This window comes from Gopherus evgoodei, unplaced genomic scaffold (assembly GCF_007399415.2).
Source record: "Gopherus evgoodei ecotype Sinaloan lineage unplaced genomic scaffold, rGopEvg1_v1.p scaffold_31_arrow_ctg1, whole genome shotgun sequence".
NCBI classification, from domain to species: Eukaryota; Metazoa; Chordata; order Testudines; family Testudinidae; genus Gopherus; species Gopherus evgoodei.
The window spans coordinates 3609423-3634116 of NW_022059983.1; the positions used below are offsets into that span (position 1 = coordinate 3609423).

Sequence of the window (24694 nt, forward strand, 5' to 3'; positions counted from 1 at the left end):
AAGTCTGTCACTGAGTGGTTAGAGAGGTTGAAGTGTTCTCCCACTGGTTTTTGAATGTTCTGATTCCTGATATCAGATCTGTGTCCATTTATTCTTTTGCGTAGAGACTGTCCAGTTTGGCCAATGTACATGGCAGAGGGGCATTGCTGGCACATGATGGCATATATCACGTTGGTAGATGTGCAGGTGAATGAGCCCCTGATGGCGTGGCTGATGTGATTAGGTCCTATGATGGTGTCACTTGAATAGATATGTGTATAGAGCTGGCATCGGGCTTTGTAGCAAGGATAGGTTCCTGGGTTAGTGTTTATGTTGTATGGTGTGCGGTTGCTGGTGAGTATTTGCTTCAGGTTGGGAGGCTGTCTATAAGCGAGGACTGGCCTGTCTCCCAAGATCTGTGAGAGTGAGGGATCATCTTTAAGGATAGGGTGTAGATCTTTGATGATGCGCTGGAGAGGTTTTAGTTGGGGGCTGTAGGTGATGGCTAGTGGCGTTCTGTTATTTTCTTTGTTGGGCCTGTCCTGTAGTAGGTGGCTTCTGGGTACTTTTCTGGCTCTGTAGGTGGCAATTTTGCAACAAAAAAACTTCAAAAACAGTCTCCAAAGAGAGACTGCTGAACTCGAATTAATATGCAAATTAGACACAATTAACTCAGGCCTAAACAGAGACTGGGAATGGCTGGGTCATTACACTAATTGAATCTATTTCCCTATGTTAAGTTCTCCTCACACCTTCTATGGGTCATCTTAATTATCACTTCAAAAGTTTTTTTTCTCCTGCTGATGATAGCTCATCTCACTTGATTAGACTCTTCCTGTCGGTATGCACACTTCCACCTTCTCATGTTCTCTGTATGTATAAATATCTCCTGTCTGCGTGTTCCATTCTGTGCATCCGAAGAAGTGAGCTGTAGCTCATGAAAGCTCATGCTGATTTAAATGTGTTAGTCTCTAAGGTGCCACAAGTACTCCAGTTCTTTTTGTGGTCCTGAATTGGCACTCTCAGTTGGGTCCTGCCAGAACCAGCATCGTTACAGGGTCCAATGGGTTAGAGTGGGGGGCCTGGGAGTCAGGACTCCTGGGTTTCTATGTCTGGCTTGGAGAGGCATGTGGGGTCTAATGGTTAGATGAGGAGAGGGGGCAAGGGCTTTTCCCTGGCAGGCAGCTGGCTGGAGTGAGCAGTGAGCATCTCAGACCTGTTCCTAGCAAATGTGTCTGAAGCACAAAATTGACACCAGGGCTGGCTGAACAGGCCATGGGGACTGAGCTTTCCTCTGCCCCCTAGAGGGGAGCTGGGCATTAGCAGGGAGGCCGTGAGCATGGGGTACAGCAGCGGTTCTCAAACGTTTGTATTGGTGACCCCTTTACACAGCAAGCCTTTGAGTGCAGCCCCTCTTAGACATTAAAATCACCTTTTTTATGTTTGTCAGGGACTCTAACCCCGACGGCAAAGTTCGTTATCTGACCGCGAGAGAGACAGGCAACACCAGCAAGGTCCGATCAAAAGCTCTTTATTGACAAGTGCACGCATCAATAGAGAGCAGCTAGTCTCCAGAGAGAACCAGCCCCCTCTTTACATCTTAGTATAAGCCTATACAGACAGTTCCGTCGCGTCATAAATTATTCACTGGAGCAACCCACCCCCTTCTTCTAACAACTAGAAACTAGACACCTTTAGTATACATGCATGCCTAAAGTTAGAAATGTAGGGGAGTTAAAAACAAACAAAGAACAAAACCAGGCAGTAAAACAAGGAGGCTGGGAAACTAGGGCTCTTATCAGTTCTTCGAAGGAGCTGCTCCTAACACAGCACATCTGGTACTATGCTAGGAATGCAGCTTCTCTCTTATCTCACTTTTTCCCAGCGCTTGTGAGACATGCTGCTGCTTCTCAGTGTTTTCCACTCAGGAATTACCCACAAACCTCTGTTAGCCTGACTTTGGTCAGGTTGGCATACCTGGTTTTGTCTGCTATATCTTTATTCAGGCCTAACAATCCCCCCTTTGTCCCTAGAGGACCATAATGGGACTCTTGGGACACATCCATTTAACAATTGTACGGGAGAGGCTAGTAAACCATGACCCAAGGTCTGGGTGGAGGTCCTCAAAACTAAATGTGCCATCAAGAGATACAGCCTGGAAAACAACAGCAACATTCTTAATAGCTTGTAAATCCTTGTCAATTAAGCCAGAGTGATTAACAGAAAAGCAACATTTTTCCCCAATGCGAGCACAAGCCCCCCACAATTCAGCATTCATGGCATCTAGCACACGTCTATTTTGCAAAGTTACTTCCACTACTTCATCAGTTTCTCATTGCAACTTTTGGAAAGCATCTATTAATGCATTAGCTGTTTTTTCAAGCTCTGCAGAAATATTTACAACTGCTCTCTTGAGCTTAGCCACCCACAATCCAGGAATGAGTGCACGGACAAAAGAGTGGAATCCTGTTTGTCTGACAACTAAGGGATTGGGGCACTGACTATGAATCAGTTAGGTATACCAAGTGGTCTAATTTCCCAGATGTTTCGGTGAATAATCCAGTCCCATGTGCATCCTCCCCATGGACCCGTCAGGATTCGGTATGTGGAAGCCCACACCCCCCGGTCCAAATGCTTGGAAGGAGCACTGTAAATGTTCACACTTCCACCCAGAAAGTCTCTAGTATATCTCCATGACCACAGATCAGATGGTACTCCTGATGTGTCTGTAAGGGCAGTGGGCCAAGTTTGGTACTTAAGATCACTCCGAATGGCCATCAGCTGGTCATTCAGGAAATTCTGAATCTCCAAACATACTAGATCCCACTGCAATGCCTTCCCAGCCTCAGTGATATTTAATACCATCTTTCCTTGGTGTAGTACTATATTACATCTGTTATTTAACTATTTTCAGGTACTTTTAAAAGGCATTCTCATTAATAGCATACATTATTAGTCACTGGAATGGTTTCAATACGGGTAAAATTTCCAGTGGCAGAACAAACTCTTCGGGTACTTGTTCTTTAAAATCCAATTAGAGAGAGCAATACATGCTGAAGAATTTATCCAGAACACAGGGCACAGCCTGTAGAATAAACCCCAAAATCCAATCAATACCACATTCCCAAGCATGGGTCCCACAAATTTTTTTCTGCCAGTGTACAATTCTTTGTTTCTTCACCAGGGTCAGTTCTTAATGTCCTTTCTAGTCAGGAATTCCTGGACTTTGGCAATTTCAGTGGAGCGAGTGTTCCTTCTTTCCCAAAACAGTTGTGGTGCAGCATCCTATAGAGGAGAGGTTACTAGCACATCACTCTGTAATGGTTTTGCTTTTTCTAGAAAAATTCAAAGGCACAATAGATCTGTCAGTGGACAAGGAAGAGGTTACTAGCATGTCACCTTGTACTTTTTCCCTACTGTCCAGAAGGCACAGTAGAGCTAGAAGATGAAATAGGCTAATCATCAGTAGGAGAATTCTCCCGATGTGGAGGCATCTTTTTGCAGTGAGAATCTTGGGTCCAAGCAGTCAGTCTTTGGCACTTCACAGCGGTGTTGGTAGTCACTGGGACTTAATAAGGGCCTTTCCAGGGTGGAGACAGAGCAGTCTTTTGTTGGTGGACCTTTATATCAATCCCATCTCCTGGTTCCAAGGAGTGGCAGGGCTGCTAGGGTTTTTGGGTAGCGCTTCCTTACCTGTGAGAAAAGAAACTTAACACATTTCATTAGTGCCTGGCAGTGTTTTTTCAGATCTCATAGCTGCGTGGGCAAATTCAAGCTCTCCTTTTCCTGGTGTTAGCCAAGTCTTAACTGTGAGCAGTGTCCTTGAATGGAGTCAGTGTCTTATCTATAGCCTGAGCTTGCTATTTTATTTTTATTTTTTTTCACTTAATTCATTCTGTTCTTTGTCCTTCTTCCCTTCTTGGCTTCTTTTAACCTGCAAAGGAAACTTCCACTTTTTACTTATACACCTTTTCCCCAACAATGAAGACATAAACATTGACATTATACAGTACATTAGTCTTATTATTTAATGTATGCCACACACACCCTTTTACTAAAATAACCTTATTACAGAACTTTGGAGCAACAAGCCAGGACAAGCACACCCACTTTGAGGAGTTCACTTAATACAACCTCTAGTCCAATAGCTTCCCACCAACCCCCAGCCCTCTGGCTAGAAATCTGAGGTAGCCAGAAGGATCCCATATACATTATGGGGAGTGGATTAACTTTTCATGTCCTGTTGGTATGCAAATTTTAACAACAATTTTTGCAATTAACAGTTTGACCAATGAAGTTTCTTTTCCTTACTTAAGGAAATGCATTAGACTTTAGTATATCACATTCTCCTGATTTATCCAAACACTTTGTATTCCAAGTTAAACAAAACCAGTATCTGCATTTTAATTTAACCTTTTGCCTGATTCCACACCAGATCATCCCATGAAAACACTAAACACAACAATTCCGGCCGCAAGACAAACACCACAAGACAGAACATAGAACACAAAACATAATTCCTATTGTGCCAGTAAATGCATAGTACGTTGAATGCTGTTCAGCTGGCATCAGTTTTCTCTGATTATCTGAAAGACAAAAAAACACAGGTCTACCCCTTCTGGGCAGACAATCATTGCTTAAAATAGACAAATACCCTTGTTGATTTCGGGAAAAACAGAGGAATTACCCCATATTTTACGTGTTTCATAGGCAGCCCAGGTTTCAGTGGCTCCTACCTTATCAGTTAGATAATTTGCATTAATACAGATGCATTCTGGCTTGCTTTTTACTTTTAACTCCTGCTTTCAAACACTGAAAGAAAACATCACCACTTATAGTGCCCTTAGAGCCTAATAAAATTTCAATTACATAGCACTATATACATTCTTCAGCTAATTTAACTAAATTCTAAATGATTGCAATTAACAATTTCTTTGCCTCAATTTATTTACAAACATTTCAAAGACACCAAGAACTTTCCTCTTCAGCATTTTTACGAAGTTCAACTGCTGTTTTCTTCAGCAACTACAGAGTTAACTTCTCACTCTCCCTTAAATCACTTGCTTGTTTCTCAACAGCCACTTTTATTAACTGAAATTACCATTTCAGGTATTGTCCTGGGTATTTGAAATCTCCATGCTTACACTTACTTACTCTTTCCTTCCCCTACACCCTCAAAATTTTCCAACCTGTTTTCCAACCTCTCTGTCTGTTGCCTGCCCGCCTGGGCCCGATCCTGCTTTTTTCACTGAACCATCCCTTCCATAGGCACCGGCTTATTCCACTACCAGTTTACCTAGGAGGGTGGGCTTCTCAACTAGCCCCCACCCTTCCTTATGTCTTTTTTTTTCTTCTTCTCTCTCCCATTAAACATTCTGATAGCAATCCTACCTACTTCAGACAAACTTTTCCCTTGTGTACCATCTGGATGCTCTCTAAATCTCTTTGCAATATCCTTTGCACATTGTGACATGAAAACCATTTTAACCATCTCCTTTCCATGATCAGTTTCAGGATTTAAATTCCCATGCTTTCTAACTTCACAAATCAGTCGAGCTCAAAAGTCAGAGGGGTGCTTGTCTGGATGCTGAACACAAGCAGTCACCTTGCTCCAATTTGGAGTAGCCTCCCCTGCATCTCTAATACCATTCAAAACAGCTTTTAAAAATCCATCCAACTTTGTCTTTTGAGCTGGATTATTGGGATTCCAGTTAGGGTCAGTAATTAGCCAAGGTGCATTCAAATGAGCTGCAGATTTTTCTTTTACTTTTTGTCTTTCATCTTCTGTCATGAGAGTATCTAATAACTGATTTACATTTGCCCAAGTGGGCACATGAGTGAAAAAGATCGTGCAGAACATTCTTTCCACTGCCTCAGGATTGTCTCATAAGTGAGGCATAGTGCACTGCCAGTTAAACAAATTTGAAGTTGCAAACAGGGTATGGGTAAAACCATCTCATGTTCCCCAGCAACCAGTAGAACCAGATAAGTTCTCAACGAGGCTTGTAATATCAGGGGTGTTTCAGAAACATTCTCCCTCATGGAGTTAAGTAACCTAGTGGGGGTCCACAAGGGCAAGGACGAGGGCTGCTGTAATATTGGGGGTGTTTGCAAAGCAGTCCCTGACCAAGTTTGCAAAAGGCTGGCTGGAGGCTGCACAGAGGGGGTGAGGCTGCCTGATTCCTCTGAAGATGAGGGACCATCACTCTGAGCTCCCCCTTGATTCTCCTCTGTCCCTGAACTGTCCCTAACCTGCTTTTGAATCCTTGCACTCCACCAGACGGGGAAGAACAGGAACAAAATTGTCCTCTTCCCGGTGCGGCTCTGGGGCATATGGTGGGGGATTTTTTTACAAGAGCTCTCCATACAAACAGCTTCAAAAGCTACCCATCCCTCCATGGGTTTATAATTATACCATACAAACAAGTAATCCATTTGTCCTGGCCTAAGATCAACCAAAATATCCCTTAAGGAGTTCATTCTATCTGTGGAAAAGGTTTCACCCTCCGGCCAGTCTCTAGTCGGGGACAAATGAAAGGTAAATAATGGCCATTGGATCCAACACAGATTTCTCATCTTAAATTTAACTAGACCAGTTGTCTCAGAAATCTCTTTCCAATATCTAAGTATCAGAGACAACAGGGCGTCCCCCGGGCACTTACTGCCAACTTGTCCCATTTTAATGAAGGGACTCTAACCCCTCTTCCCAGGGTCGAGGTAAAGGGACTCTAACCCCCACCTCCCCGTGTCGAGCGCTCACTTACCTCTCCAGGGACTTGAACACCTGGACTGGGACTCAAACCCAGGCTGGGACTCTAACCCAAACAACTTGGATCCTACGCAAACCTGGACTGGGACTCTAACCCAGACCTAAGTTGTCAGGGACTCTAACCCCGAGAACCTGGACCCTACTCGACGGGTAGGTGGACGATGCTGGATTTCTACGAGCTTCAGCTGGTTCACAGAACACGCCTTATCGCCAAGGCAGAGATCAGATCACCAGGCAAGGCTCCTCTAAACCGGAGGATGCGTGCTGCGTTGCCTCAGGGTCCGATCCCCCGCCGGAGAGTCAGACGGGTCCCGGCGGAGTCGCCAAAGATGTCAGGGACTCTAATCCCGACGGCAAAGTTCGTTGTCTGACCGCGAGAGAGACAGGCAACACCAGCAAGGTCCGATCAAAAGCTCTTTATTGACAAGTGCACGCATCAATAGAGAGCAGCTCGTCCCCCGAGAGAACCAGCCCCCTCTTTACATCTTCGTATAAGCCTATATAGACAGTTCCGTCGCGTCATAAATTATTCACTGGAGCAACCCACCCCCTTCTTCTAACAACTAGAAACTAGACACCTTTAGTATACATGCATGCCTAAAGTTAGAAATGTAGGGGAGTTAAAAACAAACAAAGAACAAAACCAGGCAGTAAAACAAGGAGGCTGGGAAACTAGGGCTCTTATCAGTTCTTCCAACGAGCTGCTCCTAACACAGCACATCTGGTACTATGCCAGGAATGCAGCTTCTCTCTTATCTCACTTTTTCCCAGCACTTGTGAGACATGCTGCTGCTTCTCAGTGTTTTCCACTCAGGAATTACCCACAAACCTCTGTTAGCCTGACTTTGGTCAGGTTGGCATACCTGGTTTTGTCTGCTATATCTTTATTTAGGCCTAAAATGTTTAATACTATTATAAAGGCTGGAGGTGAAGCGGGGTTGGGGATGGAGGCTGAGAGATTGTGACACCCCCCCCTCATGTAATACCTGCACGACCCCAGTGTGAGATCCCCTGGGGTACAGACTGGCTCAGCGAAGACCCCGGAGGGAATTCAGTCTCCAGAGCACGTGAGCGGCGCCTTATCTTTGTGCTGACAGAAGCCTCCAGGTGGCGCTGTTACAAATTGCGTAGGGGCCACCACGGGGCTAGGGTGTGACCCACGCGAACGGGGGAAAATGCAAATTGCAGCTCCCAGCAGGCCCCGCCCCCGAACTACAGCTCCCAGCACTCCCCGCCCCACGAACTACAGTTCCCAGAAGGCCCCTCCCGCCAGAACTACGGGCCCCGCCCCCCGGACTACAGCTCCCGTGGGGCTGTGCGGCAGCGGGTGTTCGGGTCCCGGCATGGAGCGCGGCGGCCCCGCGCTGGAGCTGAAGCTCTGGGCGGCCCAGGAGATGGGGCTGCCCCCCGCGAAGGTGCCCCCCGATGGGGCCTTCCGCCGGTGAGAGCCCCGGGCCCCCCAGCGCGGCCCCCCCCGGCTCCCGCCCCCAGCGCGGGATCCCCCCGGCTCCTGTTCCCCGGGATCCCGTTTCCCTCCTTGTGCTCCCCGGGCTCCTGCGGCTCCCTCCCCCGGCCCCCTCCCCTGCCCCCTCGGGGTCCCCTCGCTCCCTGCGCCCCGCTCCTCCTCCCTCCTTGGAGCCCCCCGCCCCCTCTGCGCCTTGGTACCTCCCTGCCCCTTCCCCGCCTATCATACCCCCACCCGGGACCCCTCTTCCGCGTGGGTTCCCTGCCAGCCGCCCGCCCCATGGCCCCCACCTGTCCCCACTCACCATGTCCCAGCGGGGGGCCAGAGCCGCCGCCGCCCCCCCTCCGCTCTCCCGCAGAAAAGGGCCTGGCAGCCCCCGGAGATGTTACCCCCCAGCCCTGTGAGGTTACCTGGATGAGCCAGGCCTGGGGGGGGAGGAAAAGGGGCAGGCTCGGGGAGCGGGGGGGGAATATACGGCCCTGAGCCGAGGGTCTCCCATGCGCCTTGTAGGGGTTTCCAGTCGCGTCCCCGCGGGCTGACGCTGTCGCTCTGTATCCCCAGGATGTGCTCAGGCCAGTGTGCGGAGATCTGGAGATACGTCACCCGGCACGTGCACCACCAGAGGTGAGAGCAATGGGGCGTGGGGCCTTTCCCCTCCACGGGCGCTGGCTCCCACCCGGCCCCAGAGCGGGGCACTGGCTGGCTCAGGGAGCCAGGGAATGGGACATGGGGCCTTCTGCTTGTCAGGTCTCCTCCTAGAGCCAGGGGTAGAACCCAGGAGCCCTGGCTCCTGGTCCCGCCCTGCTCTAACCATTGGACCCCATGTCCCACCCAGAGCCATTGCTGTCTTTGCAGTAGATTCATCCCTCTCTCTTTCCTCACAGGAATGTGAAGAAGATCCGAGGGAACTTGCTGTGGTATCCTTTCCTCGTCCCCCTCCGCCTTGGAGACTTGTTACTATGGGCAACTTTCTCACCGAGGGGTCCATCCAGCCCAGTGTCCCACCCTGTCCCTGCCCCCTAGACCAAGCCCCTGGGCCCATCCGGCCCCTGGGGGAGAAGGTTTAATTTCCTTGTTGACCCTTGGCTGGCGTCCCCCCAGCCTGATGCCTCCGACCTCTCCCTAAGGTCGGTCTGTCCGTCCATCCGTTCAGGCCTCTGTCATTCTTCATGTTCAGCCTCCTTTACTCAGGCCTTGCCTCAGGTACCAGCATCTGGAGGAGGCAGAGGTGAGGGGACCAGTGGAGACTGCTGATTGCATGGGGCATGGGGCAGGTGTGGGTGACGGCTGTCGGTGGGATGGGTGTTGTGGGTGGGATGCTGTGCCATGTGGTGGGTAGGGGATTATAGACTCATAGACTCTAGGACTGGAAGGGACCTCGAGAGGTCATCGAGTCCAGTCCCTTGCCCTCATGGCAGGGATGGTAAACTGGATTTGGAGGGGCGGGAAAGGGGATCGGAGTGCTGTGGGGTGGGATAGAGTGGGTCAGGGTAGAGGATGGGGTCGTGGATCAAGGTGAGGATCAGGTGGTACTGTGGGGTGGGATAGGGTGAGAGCAGAGGGTGGGCAGTGAGTTGGGGTGGGATCGTGAAAAAGCAGAGGGGTGCTATTGATTGGGGGACAGTGGGGTGCTTTGTTGCTGAGCTGTGGATCTGGGAAATGGGGGTGGGATCAGTGGGGCGGGGCATTGGGGTGCTGTGGGGTGAAGAGCCCTGCCATGGATGAGCAAGATGCCTGGGTCTCTAGCAGTGGGTGGATGCAGGGGGCAGGGCTGTTCAGGAGAAGCCCCACCCCCAATCAGAGTCTTCCCCTCCCCAAAGGGAAAGCCCAGTGGGTCAGAACCGGAGCAGGAGCGGCGCCAGCAGCTGGCCCAGGGCGTGGCCCGCCTGCGTGGGGAGCTGCAGCAGTTAGACCTGCAAATGGAGACAGCCCAGCGTGAGGTCATGGCTGACGGTAAGGGGGGAGCCCCAAGGATCTAGAGGGGCAGCATAATCTGTGCCCCCAGCGCTCTACCCCAGCCCATACTCTAGGGGTGGAGGGCACAAAATCCATCCCAGTCCTCCCATCTGTTCTCCCCCAACACACAGTGGGATCGTCCCCCTGCAGCCCAGATCCATTTCCCCCCACTTCTTTGTGGGGGGCAGGATTGTTCCCCTGCCCTGCCCTCCTTGGGGGCAAAATCTTCCCACATGGTCTCTTCCCCAGCCGCAAGGTTCCTGTGGCCAATGGGTCTGCTGATTTTTCCCCCCATGCTCCCTCCCCAGACAATCGCCTGTGGGATTCACACCCATCACCTCAGGATTCCTGGGGTCTGTCTCCTACCTGGGAGCGGGGCAGGGGACAGGGAGACGCTGGGAGCCAGGACTGCTGGGTTCTATCCCCAGCTCTCGGAGGGGAGTGGGGCCTAGCGGTTAGCATCTGGGACTTGGGGTGGGTTTTCCCTGACACACTTTCTTCTATCACCCTGCAGAGATCTCCCTGGAGGCAGCCCAGGAGCGGATCCGTGATGCCCAGCGCCGCTCCCTGCTGCTCAAGGCCTATGCAGCCCGTACAGCCAAGGAGCGCCAGCAGCTGCAGGGCAGCGTAACACAGCTGAGGGGGCGACTGGAGCAGCTGCAGGACATCAGCAGGTGTGGGGGAGGGAGGTCCGTCCTTGGTGTGGGGTCCCCACTTTCCTGGTTGTATCCCCCACTTTCCTGGTTGTATCCCCCAGAATCCTTTGCTCTCAAAGCACTACCCAGTGGACATCTCTGCTTGGTAGTAACTCCCAGAATCCTTTGCTCCTTGGGAGGGGGTCCTATGGCCAGCGGCATTAGGGATAGGGGACTGCCCATCCTGGGTAGCATCTCAGGATCCTTTGCTCCATGGCAGGGTCCCACTGGGGGTGCGGGCTGGGCTGGGCTAGGGTGAGGGTGGGGGGATGTCCTGAACTGTGCTTCCCCCTTCCCCCCACCCCATTTTCACGGCCTCCTCTGGTCTCTGCAGAAAGGCCAAGGTGGAGCTGACGGTGGGAGGGAAGGTGCCTGACCGCGGATTTGCTGGCGTGGAGCCTGAAGTACTGGTGAGTGGGGATGGGGACAGTGGGTAGATCCTGGGCAGGGGGAGAGGAATTTGGGAATCCTGCTCCCCTGTGCTAGTTGGGGATGGTGATCTGGGGATCCCAGTCCTGGGATCTTGTGGGGGGATCTGGAGATCCCAAGGCAGGATCTGGTGACAAGGGGGACCCGGTGATCTGAGCCGTGTGAATGCCAGTGTGGGGCTCTGGTGAGCTCACCATGGGATCTGGTGATGGGGTTTGGTTGGGGAGGAGGAGGGAATCGGACTGAGCCTGGTGCCGGGACCCAGGGGGAGTCTGCACCATCGGCAATCAGGTCCTGGGATCCTGAGGGATCTCACTGAGCCTGGTGCCTGGATCCCAATAAGGAGGGAGGATCCAGTAGATCCTGGTGATTCCACCAGTGATTCCTGGTGATCTGCAGCTTTCTTGAGGGCCGTCATCTCCTCCCCACCCCGGTAACCTGTCAACGTGTCTGTTCGTCTCTCCGCAGCGGGACGTGCGGAGGGCCTGCCAGCTGCGCTTCCACTTCCTGAAGTCGCTCTTCGAACAGAGCACGTCTGGGACCCTCCCGTAAGACCCTGCGAGCTCCTCTGTCCTCCCCTTCCCCCCCGACCCCCACTCTGTTTCTAACCCCGCCCCATGTGTCTCTCAGCAGCGGGACAAGCGAGGAGCTGCTGGACGCATCCTACCAGCACTGGCTGAGCACGGTGGAGGTAACTGGGGGAGGAAGGGACAATGGGGTAGGGACCTTGGGGACGGCTTGCATGGTGCAGAGATGCAGCCACCTCTGAGCTAGTAACAGCTGCACATAACACTGCACTGCCACAGCTCACCTGATGCTAAGGTTCAGCCATCTCTGGAGGAGCAGCCTGGTGCCCCTTAGTGCCGGGTATTGGGGCAGCCCTGACTGCTAGGGGGGATCCCCTCTGCCCTGCTCTGTGCAGTACAGCACCCCCTAGCACTGCACTGGGGTATTGGAGCCAGTCCTGACTGCCCAGGGAGAGCCCCCTGCAGCACAGCGCCCCCAGTGCTGGGCTGGGGCATTGGGGCAGCCCTGACTGCTAGGGGGAACCCCCTGCCCTGCTCCCTACAGCACAGCGCCCCCTAGCACCGCACTGGGGTATTGGAGCCAGTCCCGATGGAGGGTACAGTGTCCCTGCCCCGCTGTGGCTCATCCCACCTCTCTGCCCACGCAGGACATCGTGGGTTCCCACCCTCCCAACCATGTCCTGGCAGCCCTGGAGCACCTGGCCCTGGAGAACACCCTGCAGATGCAAGAGCTCACCAGCCACATTGACATTCCCCGCGACGTAGAGGCCCTCAAGTGGGTACCACTAAGGGGGTGGCAGTGTGGGTGCATGGTGCATTGCCTCCTCCAGTGATAGTGGCCTGTACTGGGGTGGGGGGCAGAGTCAGAGCTCGGGAGAGGGGGTACTGTGGGGCTTTGGCCCCCTGGTGATGGCAGCTTGTACTGCAGGGGGCAGAGTCAGGGCTCTGGGGGGCGGTCACCCCAGTGGTGCTGCAGTGACCCATGGCACCAATGCTGGGGCTTGTACCTCTGCCCTGCAGGTTCCGCTACGAGAGCTCCCGCCTGGAAGACCTGGTGGGGCCGCCAGCAGCCCTGCCCTCAGTCCGGGGCCTCATACAGGTGAGTGGGGGCATGCGGAGGGGCAGGCAGGGCCGCGTCGGGGGTCTGGGCAGTCGCAGCAGCTAGAATATAGCTGGGGAGGGGCACATCTGGGTGTTCCGAGGGCTGGGATATAGCAGGGGAGGGAGGGGGCCCCGTCTGAGGGCTGGGGATCCCGGGGACTTCAGGGCCATATCTCCAGCTGGGATATAGCGGTTGGAGGGGGCAGTGTCCCCTGGCCCCTCCTTACCTGCTTCCCTCCCCCTGGCTGCAGGAAGGCTGGAGCAGGTGTGAGGAGCTGTGGGTGCAGCAGCTCCCCCTGCAGGCCCGGGAGCGGCACGGCACGGCACGGCTGGCCTCCCTCGTGCAGGAGATGCACCGGCTGCTGGCGGACGGCTCGGAGCGCGCCATCCTCGCCAGGTAGCTGCCCCAGGCCTGGGAGACACCCTGCCCCCTGGGCTCACCCCTGCACAGTTGGTGACCACCCATCCTGGGAGAACATCCCCTGCTGGGGAGACTTCCTGCCCCTGGGGTCCCCCTGCACTGTGAGGGTCCCCTGGAGAGCACTCCTTGCTGGGGAGACTTCCCTGTCCCGTGGGGTCCCCCTGCGCTGTTGGGGTCCTGTGGCAAGCACCCCCTGCTGGGGAGACATCCCCACCACGCAGGGTCCCTCCTGCACAGTCAGTGACCACCCACCCCTGGGAGAGTGCTCCCTGCTGGGAAGATTCCCTGCCCACGTGGTGGTCTTCTCCCTTCACCCCCCCGACCTACTGAGCCAGCTTGTCCCGCCCGGCCCCCAGGGCGGTGCTGGAGCTGGAGCTGCGGGCTGTACGGCTGGCAGGACTGCGGGATGGGCTGCACCGGGGCTGCCGAGAGCTGGAACGGGAGGCGAGTGCCCGCCACGCGGAGCTGCAGGCCTTGCAGAGCAAGCGGCAGCGCATCCTGGACTTCCGCCACCTGGTGGTGAGTGTGGGTGTGCGGGGCGGGGGGGGGTTAGAGCAGGGTAACCTCTGGACATGGGACCTGCCTGGGGGCTGGGGGGCACACAGGAGGATGAGAGAGCCCGTGGCTGGGGGGTTCCTGGAGGGGGATCCACAGGGTACCTGGCTGGCCTGGAGGGAAGGAAGTAGAGGGGGTGCATATTGGAGGGAATATAGGGGTGTGGGGATGATGAGGCAAGGGAGGGAGTGGACAAGTTAGGGGAGGTGGGGGTGCCTTCTAGGGGGAACGAGAGGGATTGCAGGGCTGAATACAGGGGTGCCTTTGCTGGCCCGGGGGGAGCAGGGACACTGTCTCGAAGCAGCCCCAGGACTGACACATTTCCCACCCCTCCCCCATCCACCCAGCGCGAAAAGCAGCAGCATGTCCGGGCGCTGATCAAAGGCACCTCCTACATCAAATCCCAGCTCTGCAAGGACCAGGCCGAGGTGAGACACCCCCCCTCTCCCCCACCATGGGGTGGCAGAGGATAGGGGAGTCCAGGGCCGGAATACCAGGAGGCTGTGGGGTGACACTGAGGGGCGCTGGTGGGGCTGCGGGAGTGAGGCCCAGGGCTGGGGCAAGACTGGGGGGCGCTGGTGGGGCTGGGGAGTGAGGCCCAGGGCTGGGGCGAGACTGAGGGGCGCTGGCGGGGCTGGGGAGTGAGGCCCAGGGCTGGGGCAGGACGGAGGGGCACTGGTGGGGCTGGGGGAGTGAGGCCCAGGGCTGGGGCAAGACTGGGGGGCGCTGGCGGGGCTGGGGAGTGAGGCCCAGGGCTGGGGGGAGACTGAGGGGCGCTGGCGGGGCTGGGGAGTGAGGCCCAGGGCTGGGGCAGGACGTAGGGGCACTGGTGGGGCGGGGGGAGTGGGGCCAAGGGCTGGGGCAGGACTGAGGGGCACTGGCGAGGCAGGGGAGTGAGGCCCAGGGCTGGGGCAGGACTGAGGGGCACTGGCGGGGCTGGGGAGTGAGGCCCAGGGCTGGGGCAGGACTATGAGGCACTGGTGGGGCTGGGGGAGTGGGGCCCAGGATTTGGATGGCAGGGAGCTGCTGGTTGGGACTGAGGGGGGATGGCAGGGGGCTGTAGGGTGGGATCAAAGGGTACTGGAAGGGCTGGGGGAGTGGGGCCCAGGGTTGGGACTGAGGGACACCAGCATGGTCTCCCCCCCACTGTCTCTCAGGTCCAGGCCTTCGTGCAGAGGAAGCTGCTGGGCCCAGAGCAGGATGTGACACTGGAGTCGCAGCGGCTGCACGGGGGGGTGGAGCGCGAGGTCCGGCAGCTGGGGGCCATCGCCCTCCCCTGCCTCCTGCGCCGCAGCCTCCTGGGGTGAGTCCCCCACCTCCCCCGCTCTGTCTGATCTGCCCCATCCCCCCCTGCAGGCCCTCTCCCCCACAGCCAGCAGGGCCCTGGGGCTGACTGTCCCCTCTTGGGGTGCCCCAGGGGCTGGATCCCCTTATGGGGGGAGTCCCCGGCCTTAGGGGGAGTACCTTGCATGGAGGACTATGCTCCCCCCTCCCCACCACCACTACTGGACTTGGGGTATGCAGCATTCCTGGGATCTTCTCCCCTCTCCCCTGGCCTGTGCTCCACTGAAATAGGGCTCAGACCCGCCCTGAGATCTGCAGGTTGGAGGGGGTAGGTGTCTGCCCAGCAGTACTGATACTCTGGTCCTCTGCCCCATGCTGGGGGCGCTGGTCCTCTGCCAGGAGCATCAGTACTTGGGCAGTGGTATTAATGCTGCAGTCGTGGCATCGAGATGAGCAGGGGTGTTGGTGCTGGGGAATACCAGTGAAAACCCAGTGTTCTCTGGGAGGAGAGCTAATACCTGAGAATGGGGCAGGGGCTTTAATGCTGTGGTGGGAGCATGAATACTCCCTCCGGGGTAATAATGCTCTGAGAGCATCGGTACCCGACATCTGTGGTGGGAGGATTAATACTTTCTGGGCTGATAATGCTCTAGGTAGCCTATAGCAGTGAGAGGAGCATTGATACTCTCTGGGTATTAATACTCTGGGAACACTGGTACCTGCTCTCCAGGGGGTACCAATGCTGGACTACCCTGGCAGGCGGCTGTGACGAGGGGGTCCCACCAGCCCTTCCTGGGGAGTGGGGTGGGGGGATGGGCTGGGGTGTCTGGTGAGATGGGGGGTGCCTGAGGGTGGGGAGTTCAGGGGCTGATCCTTGGCGTACCTGACCCGGTCGTCCCCCACCTCCAGGTCCCAGCAGGTCCCGGCTCATGAGCTCTCCATCCATAGGCTGGACCGGACAGCGCTTGCCCAGCACCGGGCCTTCCTCACTGTGTGCCAGGCTTCTGGGTTCCCTCTCTACAAGGTGAGACGCACACTTGGTGGAGCAATGGGGCAGGGAGCAGGGATGTCTCCCCACAGGGCGGGAGTGAGACTCTCTTCTGGGGGAAGATAGGGGGGTCCTGGAGGAGGGGGTGGGGCAGGCGCACCCCCCTAATTTTCTGCATTAAACCTCCCTAGAGCCTCTGTGAGGGGGAGCCAGGCCCTGTCTTCCCTCACCCCCATCTCTGTGTCTCTGCCCTAGGCCCCGGAGCACCTCCTGCCCCACATGGCTGAGCTGAAGAAGGAGCTGCTGGCCCTGCGTGCCCAGCTGGGCTACAAGAACCGGGCACTGGCCAGCCTGCAGCAGCGCCAGGGCTCCTGGGGGACCGACGCGCAAGGTGAGATCCCCTCCATGGCTCCAGATGGACAGGGGGATGCCTTCCCAGGGTCTGCAAGCGGCACCCTCCTGGCGCACGAGCTGGCCTGAGGGCGGCAGGACCATGGCATCCGCTCAGCAACTGAGCACCCCCCCACCCCCAAACTGTAACTGCTCCAGGCCTTACCAACGTCTCTTCCCCCAGCCCTGGTGCAGGCCCTGCGGGACCACGACCGGGAGCAGGCCGGAGCCCTGGTGCCGCGGATCCAGCTGGTGACGGAGCAGTGCAGGCAACGCATCGAGCGCTGGCCCGAGGTGCAGGCTGCCATCGACGCCTGGTGAGGAGGCCCCACCCAGCTGGTTTATGGAACGTTTTGTTCTCCAGAGCGGAGAAGCCCAGCCCATCCTGTGCTGGGGGTCGGTTCTCCCCTGCCTGGGGTGGGGCCTGTGAGGAAGAAGGGGGCTTGCCCAAGTGGTGGGGGCACAGGAGGGACTGATTGGGGGTGTTGGGGGCTGGCGTCTGAAGGAAGGGGGTGGCCCGGTGCCCCTGGAGAATGGGCGTACCTAGGGAGGGGCTGGGGGGCATGTGCCATGAGGAAGGATGTCGGGGGAGGGAGGGGGATGGGGACGGGGGGTGTCTGTGCAGGGGAGAGCTGTGGGGAGCGGGGCCAGAAAGAGCCATCTCACCCCTCCCTATCTGCAGGTGGGAGCAGCCAGGGCAGTTTGTCCTGCCTGCGGAGCATCGCCTGGGCCTCACCTTGCAGCAGTGGCTGGAGCGCTGGACTCTGGCCCTCAAGACCCTCCAGCAGCAGCAGCAGCAGCACAGCTGGGCCTGATGGCCCCATCCTGCCTGGGAGGGGCTGGGGAGCCCCACCCCCAAAGGGGTGCAGTTGTAGGTAGCTATACCCCTGTTAGGGAAGGAGTGCGGGTCGGACATGCCTGTATGGGGTGGAGGTTTGAGGGGCTTAGCCCAGTCCAGTCCAGCTGTCTCCTCTTGTGCAAAGTGGGGAGGGTCAGTGTGTGGCGGGGGTGACCAGATGCTGGTGGTGGGAGCGGGTGTCCGGTGCGTGGGGAGCGTCCCAGATGGGTTTTGTGGTGTTCTGTAATTCACAATGTTCTGAATAAACTGGTTACATTCACATTCAGGCTCATGGCAGGGATGGGACATGGGGTGCGTCAGCTCCGGTCTCCCCCAGGGCAGGAACTGATTAGCTCGGGTGGGCAGGGAATGGGGCACGGGACCTTTCCCCTCGGATTGGGCCCCGGCTGTGATGGGGCCCCAGGACAGGGACTGGCTGGCTCAGGTGCATGGGGAATGGACCCCTCCTAGGAGGCACCAGCTCTCTCTGGCTGCTCCAGGCTGGCTGGGCCTGTGCTTCTGCCTGGACCATCCCGCTCCCCTCATGCCCCAAGGGACCAGTGAGCATGGTCCTGTCCGGAGCGCCTGAGCCCAGAGGTTTATTCCTGTGCCGAGGTAGCAACAGCCCCGGCTGCATCTTCCTGGCCTGTCCTACCCAGTGCAGCCCCGCTTGGGGCAGGCAGGGATCCCACCCCTGAGCTCGCCACCCTGGCTGGGGCATCCCCTGCTTGGCAGAACCACCTCAACTGCCCCCCTCCCCCAACTCCAAAGGCTTCAATGTCCTCGTCCCTCTTCCATGGAGAAACTGAGGGATGGAACAGGAAGAGGTGAATGGCCTAAATGCAGGAGTCCTGGCTCCCAGACTCACCCCCTCTCCCTTCCTTTTGGAAATCAAGTTGGGGGAAGCTTTGCTGGGGGAGGGCCCAGCTAGGAAGTGGGGGTAGACAGCACCTATCACTGGGGGTGTGGGGACCCCTCTCAGGTTGGTCCCTCTGACTCCCTCAGCCTGGGCTGTGGGAGCATCCCAGAGCCGGCCGCCTCCTGGGTGATTTGTGGGAGAAAGGAGGATGCCAGTGCTCTACCCAGTGGTCCCCAACCTTTCAGTGTGGGCAGGGAGCAGGCGCCAAAATGCCTCCGAGAAGCAGCGGCAGCGAGAAGCTTCGCAGCAGCATTTTGGCAGTGACACTTCTTGGCCCTGATGCTTCTCGGCGGCTCCGCTCCTCGGCGGCAGGGCGCTCCCTTGTCAGTAGGCAGGCGCTATGCACCTGCGGGCACTGCCTTGGGGACCACTGGCTCTACCCTTCCCCTGCAAACGGACAGGGGGCCTGGAGTACTGTCCCCTGATTGGGGGTTGGAGGGATATGGGCTCCTGCTGGCTGACAGCATTTGCAGGCCGGGCGGGGGTCTAGTGGTTAGAGGAAGGGAAGCTGGGCGTCAGGACTCCTGGGTTCCATTCCCAGCTCGGGGGTTACAGTGGGGTCTGGTACGTTAGCACAGCTGGGGCTGGGAGCCAGGACTCTGGGTTCTTCCCATCCCCGCCCTAACCATCTCACACAGCAGGAGGGGGCTGGGCAGGAAGTGGTGATAGGGTGAAAACTACCAAGAAATGCAAATCCTCAAAAGAGTCTGTGCCAGGAACTGGGTGGTGCAGAAACCACGGCCCCCTCCCCACCTCTTATCCCCCCTTGGCTGGCATTGGATCGTGCCCCCTTGGCCCCCAATCTGCCCCCTCTAAGCCCTGGGGGGGGCAGGGAATAGCCACAGCGCAGGGTTGCCTGGCCACAGTCCCAATCCATCCCCTGCAGGCCCTGGGAGGCAGAGAATAAACACAGTCCTGGGTACCCCATCCAAATTGAAGTGTTGAGTGTCACAGTGACCCAAGGTGTGTGTATAGGAGAGAGATGGGGTGTGTGTACAGATTAGTGTATGTCTCGAGTTCTAAAGCGGTTGTGTCTGTGGGCGGGTGTTTGTGTAGCTGTGGGGGGGTTGTGTGTGTGGCTGTACAGGTGTGCATGTTTGTGAGGCTGGATTTGTGCACGTCTTTGCATCTTTAGCGGTTGTGCTAGTGTGTGGCTGGGGATTTGTGCGATTATTTGTGTATGTTTGCAATCGTGTGTGTCTGCATGCTCTGCTGCCCTCTGCCGGCAGCAGCGACAACCGCTTCTCCGTGCATCACAGCTCCCATACCGTCAACCCTGGTGGCGATTCCACCATCCTACAAGGGCTGGCTGGCCTCACCTTTCTCCGAACTGCAGAGTGTGGTGGGGCTTCAGCTCAGCCCCTGTGGCGCAGGAGTGCGCAGGTGCGGGGCGCTGGCTCCAATGCACCTGGAGGGGCAGCTTGGGTGGGGTGGGGCAGGGCCTCTGGTTTCCGTTCTGCATTGCCTGGTGCTGGGCTGTTGCACAATCCCCAGCCACGCCGCACAGTGTGCCCCGAGAGGGAGTGGGGGGCCAAGCAGATGCTCCAGCACCAGGATATGTGGTTGGTGGGAGGGAAGGCCTTGGGCTGCACTGGGGGAGTGCAGAGCTGGGGTGACACCCCAAAAACCTGCAGCAAAGGGATGGACAGATGAAGAGGGTGGGGTAGGTGGATAGAGGAGGCAGCCAGCCTATAATCTAAAAGGGGCGGGGGTCTAGTGGTTCGGAGGGGGGGCGTGGTCAGAATTGCTGGGTTCTATCCCCAGCCCTGGGAGGAGAGTGGGGTCTAGTGTTTAGAGGGGGAGGAGGGAAAAGCCAGGACTCTTGGGTTCTCTCCCTGGCTTTGACACTCTCTTGTGCAATCCCTCAGCAGTTACCCAACCCGCCAGCGTGTGGGAGCGAGGGGGTGGGGCCGGGTTGCAACACGGCTCAGAGTCCCCTGCCGCCTCTTTGTTACTCAACCAGGGGCAGGATGGGGGATGGCCTGGGAGCCCCGCTAAGAAAGGTGCTTCCGGTGGGTTTGTGTGTGGGTCACACTGCCCCCTGCTGAATAGACCCGCCTAGATCAGACCCATGGGTCCCTCTAGCCCAGTTTCAGCCTGGGTCAGCCCCTGGGAGCCCCTTCCCATCGATTACCATGGCTATGTCTATTGGTCTCCTGGAAAGGTCCATTCCCATTGGTAGCTGTCCAGTGGCAGTGAGTTCCATGGGCCTCTGCGCATGCTGTGCGGGGCAGGAGGTCCTTATGTTGGGAGCAGTGGGAGTGAACTATGTGGGGTTGTGTCTCTCAGCATGATTGTGAATAGTCCGGTGTGGGTGCAGGGATTGTGTGTGTGGCTGGGGATGTGATTGTCCCTCTCTTTGGGCGGGGGGTGTGGTAGTGTGTGCCCCAGGTGTGTCGTGTGTGAGTGTCTGGGATTGTGAGAGTTCCTTTGTGCATCAGCATGTGTGACTGTCTGGCTCTGTGGAGTTGTGGAGGTGGGTGTGGTAGCTGTGGTGTGTGTGTGTGTGTGTGTGAGAGAGAGAGAGAGAGAGAGAGAGAGAGCTGCTGCAGGAAACGCATTTCCTACCGGTTAGCCCAGCAACACACCGACACTGATACAAACACAATGTCACACACACACAGAGCAGGGCTCAGCCCCACCAGCAGGGGGCGGCAGGGACACACACATCTCCCTAGGGCCAGCTTGGATGATTTCCCATCATGAGCCAACATGGTGCTGGTGCCCCCCCACGGGGGTGGGCAGTGTTGGGGAGGCAGATGGATTCAGGAGGAAGCACTTTGGGAAAATCAGTCAAGGCCCTTAGCTGAGGTGGGACACAGACAGTTATCCTTGCACCATCCTGGGAGCGGAGTGGGATCTAGTGGTCAGAGCGGGGTGGGGGCTGGGTGCCAGGACCCTTGGGTTCTATCCCTGGCTCTGGGAGCAGAGCGGGGTCTAAAGGTTAGAGCAGGGGGACAGGGAGCCAGGACTCCTGGGTTCCATAGTGTCAGCTGTTCTTCCCTGTGTCTCCCTCCCTAGAGATCCCAGGCCCGCCCCCTAGAGGAATCTCAGTGGGGTTGGGGGGTGAGGGGGAGGTTGCTCTGTCACTTAAGAGTCATGATTGAATCGCCTCCCCCCCAGGTTCTGACATCACGGAAACTCTCCCCTGACACGCCCCCCACATCAGAAAGTAGGTGCCTCTCCCCAGTGAGGCTCCCCACATACAGAGGAAGCTAGTGGGTTTCTTGGGGGTCTCCGGCAGAGGTGACAGCACCCACCAGACACCCCCTCATGGCTGCAAGAAGACCCCCCCCTGCACAATCCTCTGCTACGAGGGGTCCAGGGGTGCCCAGCCAGGGCCAGGAGGCGAGGTGGGGCTGCATTGGCAGGAATGGGGCAGAACTGGGGGCTGGTGCCGGGTTGGGGGCTGGCTACATGGGAAAAAAACCATACAGCTCAGTTAAATATTTCCCAAGGTTACCGCTGAATACAGGTTATGGGCATGACGTGAGGGAAATATTTTCTTTGCAAACAGACTCCATATAGCAAGCAATGGTGCAAATCCGCTCCCCCTGCACCCCAGTATCTGAGCATCTTCCTAATCCGCAGGGCAGTTCTCCTCCCAGGACAGAGCGAGGGCGGGAAGTGCCACCAGCCCCATTTCCCGGACCGGAGAACTGAGGCCCAGAGAGACCGAGTGATGTGCCCGAGGCCACCCGGGGAGTCTGGGGCGGGACAGGGGGCTGGGACTGGCATCTTCCTCTTAAGGAGGTTTCTGCCCTGCTGCCTCCCGGGTCCCGCCTGCCCCTGGGTCACGCGGTGGTGCGGGGGCGGAGCCTCGGGGAAGGGGCGGGGAGAGGGCGGGGCCTCGGGGAAGGGGCGGTGCAGGGGTGGGGCTTAGAGGGAAGGGGCAGCGCGGGGGCGGGGACTCGGCCCGAGGATGGAGTCTTGAGAGGCTGGTGCGGGGCCGGTCCCTTGAGGGGAGGGGCGATGCAGGGCAGGGATTGGGGGGGAGGCGAGTAAGGGCAGGGGATTGATAAATGGGGCGTGGCCTTGGGGAAAGGGGCGGGGCCTAGAAAGGAGGGGCCACGTGGGAGCGGAGATTTGGGGGAAGGCCCTGGGGCGGGGTTAGCGCAGAAGGGGCGGTGCCTAGAGGGGAGGGGCGAGTGAGGGCGGGGGATCGGGGAGAAAGTGAAGCGCAAGGGGGGAAGTCAGGGGAAGGGGCGGGGCGCGGAGGGGCGGGGCCGGCGCGGGTGTCCCCCCCCTTTTCGGGTCTGGAAATTCCGCTGCCCCTGCAGGCCCCCGCCCCCCAGACAGCGCCCCTCGCCCCAGCCCGGCTCTCACTGCCCGGCTCCCTGCGCGGGGGGCAGGAGCTGGGGGAGCGCAGGGCAGGTGGCTGGAGGAGCGGCGGAGGGACGCGCCCCGACGGACAGCGATGGGAGGGGTCACGTGTCAGTGGGCGGGGTCATGCAGATCACCGGTTTTTGGCGGCGGCCGCGGAGACCACCCGGCTGAACCGAAGCGACCGGGCGCAGAGAATTCCCGGTGCGTGAGCAGAATTCGGTGTGGAGAGTTCGTGATACGAGTGCGTGTATCGGAGTCACTTCGCGGCGGCCATTGCACTGAGCTAGGAAGGGCTGGAGCAGGTCCTGGTGAGTTGGAAGGCCGAGGGAGCAGGAGGCTCCCGCGCTGTTCCGAGGAAAGGTATCGCTTCTCGGGCCTCTGGCTCAGATCAAGTGTAGTATCTGTTCTTATCAGTTTAATCGCTGATACGTTCTCGATGTGAGAACTGTCTATTAAACGGGTTTTTGGAACAGGGGGTGGGACTAGGAGCTTGCTCTGTCCACTCCACGCATCCGCCTGGTATTGCAGTACTTCCGGGCAGGGTGCACCTCCCCCAGGGAGAACCTGCTGGTTACAAAAACAGAATGAAACTCTTTAAGCTCTGGTTTGTATCTTTCTGTTTCTTTTCTTTGATGAGGGTTTTCTAGTTTCCTCGGCCCATGAGACTACTGGGATCTAGTCTTCTCCTTTAGTCTTTTCCTATAACTAAAGTTCAGGAACCTAGAACAATCTCTTTTAGTTAATACTGTATAAAGAGGAATTAGCCTTGTCCACCTAAATATTCATGCAGTTCTATTCAAGACGAGACTTGTTCAGTTAGGTAAGATTGTATTTATTCATTCATAATTTACTTCCATTTGCAGGGACGTGCATGTACATTTAAGCTTATAAGCAGCATCCTACATAAACATCATTGAGGCATGCAAATTACACAAATACTGCATTTGAAACTGCCTGCTTGCTTTAGGGAGGTAACTAATTTCTTACCCGGAGTAGAGAGACAAATCTAAGTGCAAAGGATTGTTGCTTGGGATGCACTGGTTCAGAATTATTATGGTTCCCATAATGGAAGCGGCACATCTTTTTAACAGAGTCACCAGGGAACCCCGTTTCTTAGTGCTCGAGTCAGCATGGAACCCCATTTCTTAGTGTGCGACAGTCCTTTGCTGGCAACATTTGCAGCGCTGACTCACCGTCCTCTTCTAAGGGCTTGATCTTATTTTATTGAAGTCAGAGGGAGCTTTACTACTGGTTTTGCTTCCGTGCCCTCTTGGTCATCTGGAGAACGGTCTGGAGCAGGAAGTTGTGCTTGTAGCACCCCTCTGACAGCATGAAGCCCTTCTGGGCTGGGCTGATGGCTCCCCCGGCCGTTGCCCACTCCGTGATCCTGGCTGCCAGGCAGCTGGCGTACAGTTTGTACATCGTGGAACAGAGGGAGATGGGTCTCCAGTTGCTGGGGTCGTCTCGTTCGCCCTTTTTGTGAATCAGGACGGTCATGGCCCTCTTCCAGGAGGTGGGAGACCTGCCAAAGCGCTGGCACAGGTTAAAGATGCCAGAGAGCACGAAGCAGCCAGGGTCTCACTTCTTGAGGAGGCTGTAGGGGATGCCGTCCTTTCCGGGCACCGTGTTCTTTGTTCTGGAAAGCCTGGCTGCCACCTCTTTAGGCATGAAGTCGGTCTCTAGGTCGTCTGAGTTGGTAACGCGGGACAGGGGGCGGAGGCACTCCGGTCGCTGCGTGTCGTTCCTGGGCACGCCGCCGAACACTCTGAGGAAGTAATTGTAGAGGCACACGGGCGGGATCGTGCAGTAGGACGAGGGACCATCGAGGACCTCTCTTACGGTCTTGAGGCGGTTTGTTCTGTACAGCTTCTGGATCGTTGAGGCTGCTGCAGGGTCGTAGCGGTGGCCGGTGTTCCTTCTCCCAGCTCCCCTGGTGGTGATGTCGCGATTCAGGACGGGCCGTCTGAGGGCAGGCCGGATGGTCTCCTGGTTTGGCATCCGCTTGGAGGCAATCTCTGTAGAGAGCTCGTGGGTGAGTCTGTCGATGAGCGG

General features: G+C 56.9%; 1 protein-coding gene and 1 non-coding gene across 3 annotated transcripts; both read left to right on the forward strand.

The window, feature by feature from the left end:
* Positions 1-8056: 8056 nt before the first annotated feature.
* LOC115640576 (HAUS augmin-like complex subunit 5) lies at positions 8057-17647 on the forward strand. Of its 2 annotated transcripts, none has more exons than XM_030543437.1 (19): positions 8057-8189; positions 8775-8837; positions 9098-9130; positions 9417-9441; positions 10034-10166; positions 10684-10843; positions 11199-11274; positions 11762-11841; positions 11927-11984; positions 12468-12595; positions 12841-12919; positions 13173-13318; positions 13699-13861; positions 14245-14325; positions 15055-15200; positions 16091-16205; positions 16425-16560; positions 16744-16876; positions 17242-17647. In XM_030543437.1, the coding sequence occupies exons 1-19, from the start codon at positions 8092-8094 to the stop codon at positions 17372-17374; spliced, it is 1986 nt and encodes a 661-aa protein (XP_030399297.1). In that variant the 5' UTR covers positions 8057-8091; the 3' UTR covers positions 17375-17647. The 2 variants fall into 2 exon arrangements, with proteins under 2 accessions (XP_030399297.1, XP_030399296.1); XM_030543436.1 differs by having other exon boundaries at positions 11924-11984; positions 17242-17646.
* A 5357-nt stretch (positions 17648-23004) lies between these two features.
* Positions 23005-23195, forward strand: LOC115640632. Its single transcript, XR_003997908.1, has one exon. It is a non-coding gene; the product is annotated as a U2 spliceosomal RNA (small nuclear RNA).
* The last annotated feature ends 1499 nt before the right edge of the window (positions 23196-24694 follow it).

Bases quoted from the DNA above. Each gene is read 5' to 3' on its own strand.
- LOC115640576 (XM_030543436.1), top strand. From the start codon at position 8,092: ATGGAGCGCGGCGGCCCCGCGCTGGAGCTGAAGCTCTGGGCGGCCCAG. The intron at 12,920-13,172 runs GTGAGTGGGGGC...CCCTGGCTGCAG, and splicing joins CAGTCCGGGGCCTCATACAG to GAAGGCTGGAGCAGGTGTGA. The intron at 14,326-15,054 runs GTGAGACACCCC...ACTGTCTCTCAG, and splicing joins TCTGCAAGGACCAGGCCGAG to GTCCAGGCCTTCGTGCAGAG.